The following is a 14046-nucleotide window of genomic DNA, read 5'->3' as shown; positions in this document are numbered from 1 at the left end:
ATCCGGCCCACAAATGGCAAGGAGGCGTTCCACTTTGGCAACCGGAACCCTGGTTTAAGGAGCCATTTATCTGAGTCTCTAATGCTTTCAAGATACTCCCACCTTCATCAAGGTGAAATAATAATAATAGTAATAGTAGTAATAAGTTTATTATTTACACTCCGCCCATCTGGCTGGGTATCCCCAGCCACTCTGGGCGGTTCCCAACAGAATATTAAAAACGCGGTATAACATCAGTCATTAAAAAGCTTACCTAAAGAGGGCTGCCTTCAGATGTCTCCTAAAAGTCATATAGTTCTTTATCTCCTTTACATCTGAAGGGAGGGCGTTCCACAGGGCGGGTGCCACCACTGAGAAGGCCCTCTGCCTGGTTCCCTGCAACCACACTTCTCGCAGGGAGGGAATCGCCAGAAGACCCTCGGGAGAGGGACCCCGGTGTCCGGGGTGGAGACGCTCCTTCAGGTCTACTGGGCCGTTTAGGGCTTTCAAGGTCAGCACCAACCCTTTGAACTGTTCTCTTCCCATCTCTGCCATATAGAAAACTCGCTGCGTCCTAAAAATTTGCTGCTGTCCCCCTTGGGGCTTTGGGGCTGCTGCTTCCACCTCTGAGTTCATCCTCCGGCCCAAACATCTCCCCTCCAAAGTAAGCCCAATGGCGTTCTGTTGGGACTTACACCTGGGTCAAAGGTTCTAGGATCCGGGTCGTATTATTTTAAAATAAGTTAAACCAAAGGCTTTTGGGGCTGAGCCGCTGAAGCCTTGTCTGGCTCTGTTTTGCAGCGACTGGGAACTTCCTTTTTGGTTTTGAATCGGCGGCGGATCCTTTCGCAAGCGAAGCGTCTCCGCGCCACAAGCGGAAGAGGTGGCTGTGCCTCTCTCTTTGCAGCCGGGCCTCTGCCCCTTAATTCCTTTTCTTTTACACTCCCCTCTGTGAGAAATTTAAACTGCCAAACTCCCCTCCTCTTTTTTTGGCTAAGTCTCCATACACAGCATACTTTTAAAGCACTAGTCTTCCCCCAAAAAGAAAGCCCTGGGAACTTTAGTTTCAGGGTGCTGGGAATTGTAGCGGCGCGAGGGATAAACTGCAATTCCCGGTATTCTTTTTCTTTAAAGGCACAGCTCAACGTTGGCTTTGAGATGTGAGGTTGGTTTTCGTTCTATACGGAAGTCTTTGTTTTGGAAATCACCATTCTCCTTTTGAACAAGCGGAGCCTGTTTTTTTATTCCTCTGTTGTGAAATTGAGGCGGTCCGTAAATGGAACTGAAAGGGAATAAATTGGCGATCGATTAATCGGCAAATCCCGCGGTTGGGAGCGAGGAGGGGGCTGCTCTCGGGGGCTGCTAGCTCTCCAAGCTCGGAGGCAGTGATGCTTTTTTGAACTGGGAAAGAACCGAGTTCGAATCCCCACACGGCCCTCGAAAACCAGCCGCTGCCTCTTCTCAGCCTAGCCTACCTGGCAGGGCCGTTGTGCAGATTAAGAACGAGGAGGCGCAGAACCAACACCCTTAATTTCCTCGGCCGATGAACGCGATTGAGCAGCAGGGCGTGGGGTGGGAGGCAGCAAAACCGCACTTTGGAAACATGGGCTCGGTACGTTGGCAACCCTCGGAAGCAGAAGCGCCGGGGCCGGCCTATGCATTTGGCAGCGGCTGCTGCTGCTTTTGCCCCCGAAGCAACTGGGATCCGCTTGTGTGTGTGAGAGGCCAAGATCCGCAGAGGAAGAGCCTCCGTTTCCTGTTTGCGCGGCTGACGAAAAAAGGCCCTGGCAGCTGCTGTGCTCTGTGCAACGGAGCCGATTTGATCTTCCCTCTTTTCGCCTTCCTCCAAATGTCGGGAAGGGGCTGCGTGGCTCAGTGGTTAGAGCGCATGATTCTCTTTATAATAAGAATACATTTTTATTTGTATCCCGCCCTCCCCGGCCAAAGCCGGGCTCAGGGCGGCTAACAATAGGTAAAAATAGCACAGCATACACAAAATCACACTGTCAAGTAATTAAAACACATTCTAGAATCAATTCAGAATCAAATTAATGGCAAATATCGGGTTAGAGTTTATATAAATTAAAATAACCTTTATTGTACATCAATTAACTTCAGTTTACATATAACATTTAGCATACGATACACACTACACACACTTCAACAAACTGGAAACCCAGCCAGATGGGCTGGGTATAAATAATAAATTATTATTATTATTATTATTATTATTCAACATAGTTACACCACAAACACCAACTTCCCGTTCTCCTCATTGTGTCGTTTTACATTTTGCTGATCTGTACACAATTCATTGTCGTCGTCTTCCTTTCCCGTTTATTACGAAGAAGATATTATTGTATACTTTCTCTGTCTTTCAAGATTCATTCTAGGTCTGCCAGGAGATGGATACTATCGCAGTCGTTTTTAATATATTCCTTTAATACTGCCCATTCTTTATTGACTTTTCGTAATGAACGTCACTCATCTTCTCCCTGTCATCCTTGCGAGTTGTAAATATCCTGTCATTTTCGCCTGCCATTCCGTTTTGGTGGGGATGTTATCGCCTTTCCAATTCTTTGCTGTTAAAATTAAAAGGGGAAGGGGAGCGACTGCTTTGGGTGCAAAATGGGGCTTGGGTGTCAATTCTGCCAAGGGCTGGAACCCGCAGGGAGCCTCTGCGTCCCGTCGGTTTCCTGTGCGCCCGACTTCCCCCTTCCCTTCTCCCCACCGGCAGTTACATAACCGGACAACGGCCGGCTCTGCTTGCCCTGGGGTGCCCTCAGCACCCTGTGATGTAACCGGGCATCGTGCCAGAGACGGGCATCTTGCAGAAAGTTAAGGTGTTGGGGTTCTAGTCCGTTTGTTCTGTTCTAGTCTAGCTGTGGGTTAAACCGCAGAGCCTAGGACTAGCCGATCAGAAGGTCGGCGGTTCGAATCCCCGCGATGACAGAGTGAGCTCCCGTTGCTCGGTCCCTGCTCCTGCCAACCTAGCAGTTCGAAAGCATGTCAAAAGTGCAAGTAGATAAATAGGTACCACTCCGGCGGGAAGGTAAACGGCGCTTCCATGCGCTGCTCTGGTTCGCCAGAAGCGGCTTAGTCCTGCTGGCCACATGACCTGGAAGCTGTACGCCAGCTCCCTCGGCCAGTAAAGCGAGATGAGCGCCGCAACCCCAGAGTCGGCCACGACTGGACCTAATGGCCAGGGGTCCCTTTACCTTTAGTCTAGCTGTGGCCTAAACCACAGAGCCTAGGACTTGCCGATCAGAAGGTTGGCGGTTCAAATCCCCGCAATGACGGAGTGAGCTCCCGTTGCTCGGTCCCTGCTCCTGCCAACCTAGCAGTTCAAAAGCATGTCAAAAGTGCAAGTAGATAAATAGGTACCACTCCGGCGGGAAGGTAAACGGCGCTTCCATGCGCTGCTCTGGTTCGCCAGAAGCGGCTTAGTGACCCGGACAAACTGTCCGCAGACAAACGCCGGCTCCCTCGGCCAATAAAGCGAGATGAGCGCTGCAACCCCAGAGTCATCCACGACTGGACCTAATGGTCAGGGGTCCTTTACCTTTTTAGTCCATTTGACTTCCGAAATGTCTGGAAACCAAGGCGCGGCTTCTGATTGGCGCAGGCGCCCCGGAAACGATAGCCGACAGCTGCGTCAGGCTTCCAGAAAAACGTTTGAAAACCGGAACACTCACTTCCAAGTTTTCGGCGTTTGAGAACCAAGGCGTTTGGGAGCTAAGGCATTTGGGAACCAAGGCATTTGAGAACCAATGTACCACTGTATATTAAAAAAAAAAACCCACAGAATTATTTACAGGCAATGTAATTCTCAGCAGGGAGACCTTGATTCCAATCTCAATCGTAGCTCCAGGCGCCACTGTTGGACTGTTGAAAGCTGCCGTCACCAATTGCTTTTCAACATTAGGTGTTAATTTTGATTTTTATATTTTCAGGCAGGGTCTTTAGTCGGGGGAGTGTATTTTTCCACGAGTTTGCAGACATTATCACTGCCAGTTGTTTTGATTATTTTCATTATCTCGGACACAGATGTTCTCGGGTGTGAAAGACCCCGGGACTTACAGGCATAGGGCAGTTCGCACATTTAATTAACTGCCATTTGCTTTAATTATTTTATGTGGCTTGGACACAGATGTGTTTGGATCCCTTGACAGCTCCTAATAAAACACCCTTTTGAATAATTATTAAAATGTATCTTGTGATTTTATATTGGAACTTTGCTGAGAACCACCCTGCGACTTACGGGCAGTGGAATAGGGGTTTGAAATTTACAAATTCCGGCCGAAAGCTAGGAACCTGGGTAGAATGCCTGTGCAGCTGGAGGTTCCATCATTATTATTATTATTATTATTATTATTATTATTATATATGTGAAGGGTGCTGACAGCTGCCTCTCTGGGGGTGGGGTCTCCCCCCTAAAATAACCCTTGCAATTAACCCTCGCGTGTCTGTCTTTGCTTCCAGCTGCCGACGGAGCAACCGGAAAAGTTTGGTGGTGGGGACCCCATCGCCCACCCTCTCCCGCCCCCTCTCCCCGCTTTCGGTGACGACAGGTAAGCTGGGTGCAGAAAGCGGGGGCACCCGAGGGCTCCTCCTTGTCCCCCCAAAAAATATTCTGTTTATTTATCCTATCCATCAGCAACATTATCCCTGTCGCAGGAGCACCGAGTTTCATTGCGTTATGCTTCTCACAGCATTTTTTTAAAAATTAACCTTTCTTGATTGAAAATCAACACACAGCAAAAGTTTTAAACAAGAAAAAACAGAACAAAAAAAGCACAATGCATCTCTTCCAAAGAAAACTGGAGAGAGAGAAAAGGATGTCTCTGTTTTCGCCGGAGAAATGTTTAAGGGTGTGGAATAGGACGTCCCTGTTTTGTGTATAAATCCGAAAAGTATAAATTTAAAAATGGCAGAAAAATAGATTCCTGAGAGCAGGCCTCTGTATAAAACACCCAGGAGCCTCTACCACCTTATGAGGAGTTTTAGAGCTGGAAGGGCACCCCTGTGGTCAACTATCCCAACCCCGAGCAAGCGCAGCTAAGGACGGTTTGTTTTTTCCCCCCTCTCTGCAGCCAGCAGCAGCAGCCCCCTCGACAGCCCCCGAAACTTCTCCTCCGGCACATCGGCCAGCTTCCCCTTTGCCCGCAGGTAGGAGTCCCGCCCGCCAGGGGTGGCGTTGGCCGAAGCGAGTCTGCAGGGCGGCAGGCTGCAGAACAACTGGGTTTGGGGAGGGAGAAACCCGGCTGGCGAAACTGGAGGGGGGGGGCCTTTCCCCAGTCCCATCCGGAGCCTGAGCCTGGGGGTCTTTCGGCTGCTCTAACCACTGAACCATCCTTCCCCAAACAGCAGCTTTGCTCTCTCTCTTCCCCTTTCCCCTTTCTGGCACTCTTTTCACGGCTTGGGAGATTCCAAACTTGGGGAGATTCCAAACTTTCCGGGCACTGCCTTCATCGGTTCTTTCACCGGGTTGGGATGGATGGCCTTTGGGGGTCCCTTGCAACTCGGCAAATCCCTTCTGCTAAATGCAAAGGCGTATCCCGAATTTGGGAAGGGAGGGTCTTGGAAGAAAGGTACCTTGCTTCCGTTTTGAAGTCTCACCTTTTGCCTCTCGGCCGCCCCTCTCTCTCTCTCTCTCTCTCTCTCTCTCTCTCTCTCTCTGTCTTCCTCTCCCCAATTTTCTCTTTTTCCGGATGACGTGCCACCAATTCCTGGCCCAGCCATGCTCCTCGGACCGACAGGTGATTGGCGTTTCCAAAACCACTTTATTCACCCTTTATTTGTCACCAGCCACTCCGGAAATGAACTTTATAGATCCCGCGCCTCCAAGGTGGAAGGAGTTCCTATCATTTAATCATGGAGGAACGGCGGCTGGAGTTATTGGAGAGGATACTCTGGATTAGAGAAAAACTGAAAACGAGGGAACCCCTCTTGCGCTTTTTGCGTAGAAGGGAAAACGAAGTGATCTATTTCGGGATTTTCTAACCAAGTATATCAGTTAGGATCAGGTTGGAGTGGCTGGGGAAACCCAGTCCGATGGGTGGGGTGCAAATAATAAAATTATCATTATTATTGAGTGAATGTTTGGAATCCTTTCTTTTATGTAACAGAAAGGCAGAAAAGTCCTTTATTTTTCTCTGTTTGCTTCTTCTGCTTTTTTCGTTTTCCAGTTTTGTTTTCCCCCCTCTTTGCTTTTATTCGGATCGGTTTCTCTTCTCGTTGCATGAAAAAGCTTTACTGAAACCACTCGCTCGACTGCCCTCCTTTTCCCCTTTCCAGGGCTGACGGCCGAAGGTGGTCTCTGGCCTCCTTGCCCTCCTCCGGCTATGGCACCAACACCCCCAGCTCCACCGTCTCAGTAAGTGGGTCTTTTCCTCCTGCAGCGGGGAGTTCCGCAGGTGTCAGCCCACAGCGCTGCCGGGATCTATGCGCCAATTTGCTTTTTGGGTGGGGTTAGACACGCAGCCGAGACCTAAAACGGCGGAACTGGAAGGCACCCCTGTTTATTTATTTGTTTTTCTAATTTCTATACCGCTTTATATTTTTAAGAAAAAACCTCAAAGCGGTTTACAGCGTATTAAATCAATAAAACACCCCTGAGGACAGAATAGGAAATAAAAGAAATGTCAAAAAGTGGGAGTCTTTTCTCGCTACTGCCAGGAATGTTATTTCACTTCGGGGGCCGCATTTAGCACTTTAGCAAAGCTCTTGAGGGCCGGGGGCGAAAAACCTCAAAAAACGGGCGTGCAAATATTGGCAGGCTCGTTTCACAGCCAGCCTGCTGTCTCCCTCCTCCATCCAGGCGAGCAATGGGGCATGAGCAGAGTGCGAGGAGGGTGTGGATCGGGGCCAGTGAGGGGGAGTGGCCTGGGCAGAGGGGGCGTGGCCTAGGGAAGGGGCGTGGCCTGGTTAGAGGATCCGTTGGCCAGGTAGAAAGAGAGGGTCCTGTTTGGGGGGGGCCACACCGGGTGGCCCCTGTGAGGGCCCGATCCGCCCGCTACAGGGCTCTCCCTACGTCCTGCATAGAATTGTAGGCTTGGACGGGGACCCCCAGCGGCCATCCATTCTGACCCCCTGCAATGCAGGAATCTCAGCTAGTGCATCCACCACGGCCAGCCACCCAACCTCAGCTTGGAAACCTCCATCCGCCAGAAAGCTTTCCCTGCCGTTGAGCCACAGTCTCCTCTCCTGCGACTCAAAGCCACGAGTTCGAGTCCTGACCCTCCTCCATAGAGCAGGAGGAAAGACGACTCCCCTATCGCATCCTGTAGAAAAAAGACAGCCGCGGAACCGAGAAATTACACAAATCAAATGAAATACCGTGAAAATCCCTGAAACGAGAAGTAATTGACTAGAAATATTATCTTATAGAAATAACTGAATAATAATAAAAAAAAAGGTTTAAGGGGGGAAATTAGAAAAGTCTAGAATTGTACAAAGCCTTAACGGGATGCCGGCTACAAACCTCGTTTCACTATTCAGTTTCCTCAGAAGGAAATAGAAAAATCGTAACTCAAAGGTACAGTTTCTGATACTAAGTTTACCCAAAATGGTTTGAAAACCTAAATGGCAAGTTTTAGACACAGCCCAACTTAAAGAAAGCCAAACGCAGGAATAAAGAATTGAGAAAACTCTAGTACTATTGCCTTTACAAAAAGGTTTTAAAAACCTAAATGGCACAAATTCAAAGGAAGGAACAGAAAATAGATTTTAAACGAACTCAAGAACGGGTCTGAAACTCTCATGGTCTAGATGTTACTGCTGATGATCTTATTTCGATAAGATCATATTTCTAGTCCATTACTTCTCGTTTCAGGGATTTTCACTGTATTTCGTTTGTTTTGTGTAACTCCTGTCGCATCCCGGCTTCTGTTTTTTCCTCTGCCCTCCCCGTTCTCAGTCTTTCCGCTCGCTCCTCCGTCCCGAGGACGGCGATTCAGATTTTCCGTGTGGGTGCTGGGTGGCTGAGCACCCAAGGGTGCTCCTGATCTCATCGCCCGCCTCCTCCTCCTCCTCCTGACGCCTGGCCTTCTCTTTATCTCTCTCTCTCTCTAGTCCTCCTCCTCCTCCTCTCAGGAGCGCCTCCACCAACTCCCTTACCAGCCCACGCCCGACGAACTCCATTTCCTCTCCAAACATTTCCGCAGCACCGAGAGCGTGGCGGCCGAAGACGGGCGACGCTCGCCCTACTTCCGGCCCCGATCCCGGAGCCTCAGGTAGGAGACGCTTCCGAACCGCCGGCTCCGATTTTTAGGGGGCGGCTGGAATGGAGTGAGCGGTGTAAGGTTTGCAACGTTGGCTGTTCAGAACAGGCTTCCTCGACCTTCTTTTGGCCTACAACTCCCATGATCCCTAGCTAGCAGGACCAGCGGTCAGAGAGGATGGGAATTGTAGTCTCAAAAGATCTGGAGGGCCGAGGTTGAGAATATAAGAGATTAAGGACATGCGTTAATTAAGTGTAAAATAATGGAACCAGGAAGGGGAGGGGAGGGGAGGGAAGTCAATCAAGACTTATGCTTTAAATTTTTGAATGTGATTATTGGATTTGGGGGGAAGTTATTATAAAATCAATAAATTGTGTGTGTGTGTATAGGAATGGAGTGAGCGGCGAAGGGCTATAGGGGAGGAGACGCAAGTTCAGAGGCCATGCAAGAGTCTGCGCCCTTTGTAACTTTATCATCTTTTATCATCTTTTATTACTATCATGATCATCATCATTGCTGTTCTCTTCCTGAAATTATCCCGGATCTGTAGCTAAAAACGAGCGGCGGCTGCTTTTCCTCCTCCAACCGCGTCCCTTTTCCTTTCGTGCCGTGTCTTCTTCCTTCCTTTGTTCCCGTCTACCAGCTGCTTCTCACGAAGCCGTTCCGTAGCGAAAGCGCCAGCTGTGAAAACGATGGGAATCAATTTGATCTGCATGTTTTCTTATTAGTGTGTGTGTATATATATATATATATATATATATATATATATATAAAAATATAAAATTATAAAACATACCACACAATTTATCACAAATACATTCTCATTGGACTTCCATCAGCACCTCTGATAATCCTCCGTCTCATTCACTTCTTACGCATTTCCTAACTTAATATTGCCTTTATGTTTTTAACATATCCCGTCTCCTTCTTCATTTTTGCAATATTTCTAATATTATTCCTCACAGAGCTTCTTGCATACCTACAAACGTCGTCTGGTCATCGCAAATCCTTTTCAAATAATCCGTGTTTTCTTATTAGTTTTGTGTCATTAATGATTTTATTACGATGGTTTTATTCATGATGTTCCGTTCTACGCGAGGGGGCGGGAAACCCGACTGCGATAAATTGTATTGAATTCATCTGGAAAAAGGAATAAAAAAGAATTTTGCGAAAGAGAAGGCTGGAGGGTTTGCGGCCGAGATTTGTGGTGCGGTTGGGGGGTTTCTTTTGTCAATTTTTCACCCCCCCTTTCTCCCCCCGTCCTCCGCAGCCCCGGCCGGGCGAGCGGGACGTTCGACAACGAGATTGTGATGATGAACCACGTCTACAAGGAGAGGTTTCCGAAGGTCAGTAAAAGCGCCGTCCCGCAATCCGGCGCGATTCGAACTCGGGTCTCGGCCGGGAAAAGTGGGGTAGGTCTCTCTTCCTGGCCCCCTCTGTTTCGGAGGGTGTCCCACCCACCTTGTCCTGTCCCCCCGCCCCACCCCAGGCCACGGCGCAGATGGAGGAGCGTCTGGCGGAGATGATTGCCAACTTATCGCCCAGCAACACTTTGCCGCTGGCCGACGGCGTCTTGGGCTTCATCCACCACCAGATCATCGAGTTGGCGCGCGACTGCCTCTCCAAGTCGCGGGGGGCCCTCGTCACCTCCCGCTACTTCGCCGAGCTGCAGGAGAAGCTGGAGAAGATGCTCCGAGACGTGAGTGGGACCCTCAGCGGTCATCCATCCCAACCTGCTGGAAGGGCAGGAATCGCTAGCGGAGGGAACCCCCTCCCCAAACCTCTCTAATTATTATTATTATTATTATTATTATTATTATTATTATTATTTATATCCCGCCCTCCCCAGCCGAAGCTGGTCTCAGGGCGGCTAACAACAATAAAATAGTACAGAATTCTAAGATCATTCATTACAAAGTTAATTCAAAATTCTAATGCTTATTTCCCCTAATTTGATTTTGGAATTTTATTGTTATTCATGTTTTTATACTGCTTTTATAATTAAGTGTTTCAAATTTGTCATTAGCCACCCTGAGCCTGGTTTTTGAACCGGGAAGGGCGGGGTATAAATACAAATTTATTATTATTATTATTATTAAAACAAACCTAGAAGAGTTGGAAGGGACTTCCGATATCTTGGGTTTCCACGCTGCAAGCCGCCCCTAAATCTACTGACAGAGGGCGGTCTGCAAATTTATTATTATTATTATTAATAATAATAATAATAATAATCCAGTCATTGGAGGGGAAAGTTTGGGTAGAAACAGCATAAATGAATGAAACGAATAACTCATCAGGAAGCAGGACAAAGCGAGAGTTTGGCAAGGTTTATTGGGAAAACGACTCGGGAAAATTAAAAGCGGCGAGAGGCCAAAATAGACGCAACCGTTTTGTATTTATTTTTTGTAAACGTGATTTTAAAAATGGCGGCTGCTGAGGCCCTGTTCTCCCTCTGGTCCTCCTCCTCCAGGCCCAGGAGCGCTCCGAGAGCGAAGAGCTGCGCTTTGTGGAACAGCTGGTCCGGAAATTCCTGATCATCATCTCCCGTCCGGCTCGGCTGCTGGAGTGCCTGGTAAGGAGAGTCGCTCGAACCCGCAGCCGGCCGGCCGTTAATCGAAGGGCGCGCGCTTTTTCCCCTCCTCCCTCCTCCTCGCTTCTCCCTTGCGTGTGGCGCGCATTTTGCACAGATGGGGGCGGTCAAAGGGGAAAACGCGTCGGATTTTGTCTTGTATTATCTTGTGCACTGTGGTTTGCTGTTGTTTTATGGATTGGAGTTTAGAAATTACTTATTGTAACTGTTGAGCGGATTTCTGTTTAATTCTGAAATGCTGATATTTAATATTATTCTATGTTGTTTTAAAAGAGAGGTAGAGCTGGGTGTCATCCGCATACTGATGGACCCCCAGCCCAAACCCCCTGATGATCTTTCTCTCCCTTCCTCCTTCCCTTCTTCCCTCTCCTCCTTTTGTGGCAGGAATTTGACCCGGAAGAGTTCTACCACCTCTTGGAAGCCGCCGAAGGACACGCCAAAGTCGGCCAGGGGATCAAGACCGATATTCCACGATATATCATCAGCCAGCTGGGCTTGGCCAAAGACCCTCTGGAGGGTGAGGATTTGGGGCGGACGGGGACCCCGATTTTCAGGTGGAAGGCGGGGGGTGAGGTGGGAACTATCCAGGGCCGGATTTCGGTTTGATGCGGCCCTCAGCTCCTGAAGGGAACGGGGCCCTTTCTATCTCCAGCTGTCCTTTGTCCACAACAAATTGCCGCTGTTTTTTGTGTTGAATACATGCTATATCAGGGCAAACTCGGCCCTCCAGATGTTTTGGGACTACATCTCCCATCATCCCTGACCACTAGCTAGGGATGATGGGAGTTGTAGTCCCAAAACATCTGGAGGGCCGAGTTTGGCCATGCCTGCTATATGGTCATTGATGGACCAAATAGATATCTCAAGCCATTGACACATGGCAAAAGATGTGCTGTATTTTCCGCACTTGACCATAAGACTCACCAAGTTTTTAGAGGAGGGAAACAAGAAAAAAAATATATTCTGAACGAAACAGTGGATGTAGGATTTTTGTGGTTCATGCTGTGGCCACAGATGTGTGAGTTTGGGGTGGGACGCGGCTGGCGCTGTGGGTTAAACCACAGAGCCTAGGGCTTGCCGATCAGAAGGTCGGCGGTTCGAATCCCCGCAATGACGGGGTGAGCTCCCGTTGCTCTGTCCCTGCTCCTGCCCACCTAGCAGTTCAAAAGCACACCAGTGCAAGTAGATGAATAGGTACCGCTCTGGCGGGAAGGTAAACGGCATTTCCGTGCGCTGCTCTGCTTGCCAGAAGCGGCTTAGTCCTGCTGGCCACATGACCCGGAAGCTGTATGCCGGCTCCCTCGGCCAATAAAGCGAGATGAGCGCCGCAACCCCAGAGTCGGCCACGACTGGACCTAATGGTCAGGGGTCCCTTTACCTTTACCTTTAATGCAAAAATCCTGAGGATCCATGTGGATCTGTGCCTTGTAACTACGTTTTTGCACCATTGCGGCCCCAGGCAACAGTGGGTGCGTGGTTATTTTGGTGCAGGCTGTATCCATGGACATGCTGTGGGATCTGATGGTGAATTTGGGGTGACCCGATGCAAAAATCCTGAGGATCCAGGGACTTTTACCTCCCCGCTCCCAGGCAGCCTCCTTTATCTCTAGCCTCCCTTATCTCCCTCCCGATCGCTTACCGATCAGCTGCTTCCTTTCCCTCTTGTTTGCCTTAGTGTCTTCTCCTTAGCTGGAGCAGTTTTTCGCTCCTCTTTTTCTTCTCATTTCTCTCCTCCTTCGTAAGGGGTGCCTGGGGTCATCCAGTCCAACTCCCTGGCAAGGCCCGAGGTGGAACTCGAACCCGCCACCCTGCGATCGAGGATCCCGTGCCCTGCCCGAGAAACTGTCCGCTTCGCAGCTTCCCTGGAATTTATTTGAGGGAGGGGACAGAGGGTTGATTCCTGTTTCTTTCTCTCTTCCCCTCCAGAAATTGTTCAGCTGGATCAGGTAGACTGCGGCTCCCTGGCGGGATCAGAGCACCCGGGCGACTTCTCTGAGGTGAGACTAGCCCTCTCCCCCCACTGATATCGTAGAACCGTAGAATTCTACAATATCGGGAGGGACCCCGAGGGTCATCCATTCCAACCCCCCCACAATCTTTTGCCCAAGGTAGAACTCGAACCCAAGACCTTGAGATGAAGAGCCTGTCTCAAACGGGTTTGGAGGTGGGTGGGCGGTCTTGACCCGGTTCCAGGCTTGGGTGTAGCAAATAAGAGCTATATGAATGTTATTTTGTGAACTGAGACTTGTGGGTTTAGGGCTGAAAGAATAAAATAAATAGAATAAAAAGAACAAAATAAATATATTTTTATTGTACACACAAGAATATTTGTTTAAAAGAAAAAGGGCTGTGTATTTGTCGGAAAACTCAGACAATGGCGATGCGTCACTACAATGGGGGCTGCGTGACGACAGCCTTACGTTTCCCTTTATATAGGAGAGATATACGTATCTCCCTACTATATACATGGAAAGGTAAGGCTGTCGTCACACAGCCCCCACTGTATATATGCACACACACATATTTTTAAATGTATAAAGGCCGTCAAATGAATCCTAATGCCTTGCCTTCCTCTTCTCCTTCCTCTCAGAGCCGCCCTCCTTCCTCCGTTCCTCGCAGGAACCCGTGCGAGAGCGATTTCGAAACCATCAAGCTGATCAGCAATGGAGCCTACGGGTGAGGGGTTTTTTTATTTCCCTTTAATGTTTTCCGTTTCGCAACCGGGTGTCTCTAATGGGATATTGCTGGAGGCATTTTTCTGGGTCATCTGGGTAGGGGAGCGGCAGCGAGAGCCGTGGTCCGGGTTCGAATCTCGGCTCTGGCCACTCGCTCTGCCTTGCATGCTTGTCGTGGAACGGCTCAAATTCCCCACTCACCTTCGGATCTAGTCCCTTTTTCTCCCCGCCTGGCCTACTTTGCAGGGTTGTTTTTGCCGAAGGCCAAACGCTTCCCACCACTGTTTTGCCTCTCCTAAACAACCCCCCTGTCCAGTTTAAATACCTTATTGAAATTCAGAAATAAGATACACAATAGACCAAGATGAAAACCATCGTGTACTAATAATCTTATATAAATTAAATTTATACAATTTGTTTTTTGCTCGCCTGATGTGAATCTTTTTCCTTTTGTCCACTTACTGTATTTATTTCCCCGGATTTGATCGATAAAACGGTGGTTTCCTGGAGTCAAAATGAGAGCACCCCTAAATGTTTTTCCTTTTTTAAGAAAAAAAGCACCGTTTCAGTGAATCCACGC

General features: G+C 48.9%; 1 protein-coding gene across 8 annotated transcripts in view; it reads left to right on the top strand.

The window, feature by feature from the left end:
* Positions 1-14046, top strand: part of MAST3 (microtubule associated serine/threonine kinase 3) — a 57847-nt gene that overhangs the window by 18000 nt on the left and 25801 nt on the right. For 4 of the 8 annotated variants that reach the window (XM_080988733.1, XM_080988729.1, XM_080988730.1 and 1 more), the window contains 11 exons: positions 4462-4550; positions 5073-5148; positions 5718-5738; positions 6277-6355; positions 8053-8213; positions 9472-9547; positions 9691-9900; positions 10672-10773; positions 11176-11308; positions 12718-12788; positions 13382-13467. In XM_080988733.1, the coding sequence (XP_080844859.1) occupies positions 4462-4550; positions 5073-5148; positions 5718-5738; positions 6277-6355; positions 8053-8213; positions 9472-9547; positions 9691-9900; positions 10672-10773; positions 11176-11308; positions 12718-12788; positions 13382-13467 (1104 nt within the window). The remainder of the gene's footprint in view (positions 1-4461; positions 4551-5072; positions 5149-5717; positions 5739-6276; positions 6356-8052; positions 8214-9471; positions 9548-9690; positions 9901-10671; positions 10774-11175; positions 11309-12717; positions 12789-13381; positions 13468-14046) is intronic. The other 4 variants (XM_080988735.1, XM_080988731.1, XM_080988732.1 and 1 more) reach the window with 1 other exon arrangement.

Source organism: Podarcis pityusensis, assembly GCF_964106645.2.
Source record: "Podarcis pityusensis genome assembly, chromosome: 18".
Taxonomy (NCBI): Eukaryota; Metazoa; Chordata; class Lepidosauria; order Squamata; family Lacertidae; genus Podarcis; species Podarcis pityusensis.
The sequence above is the reverse complement of the archived record's forward strand: the minus strand, read 5'-3'. Positions and strand labels throughout refer to the sequence as shown.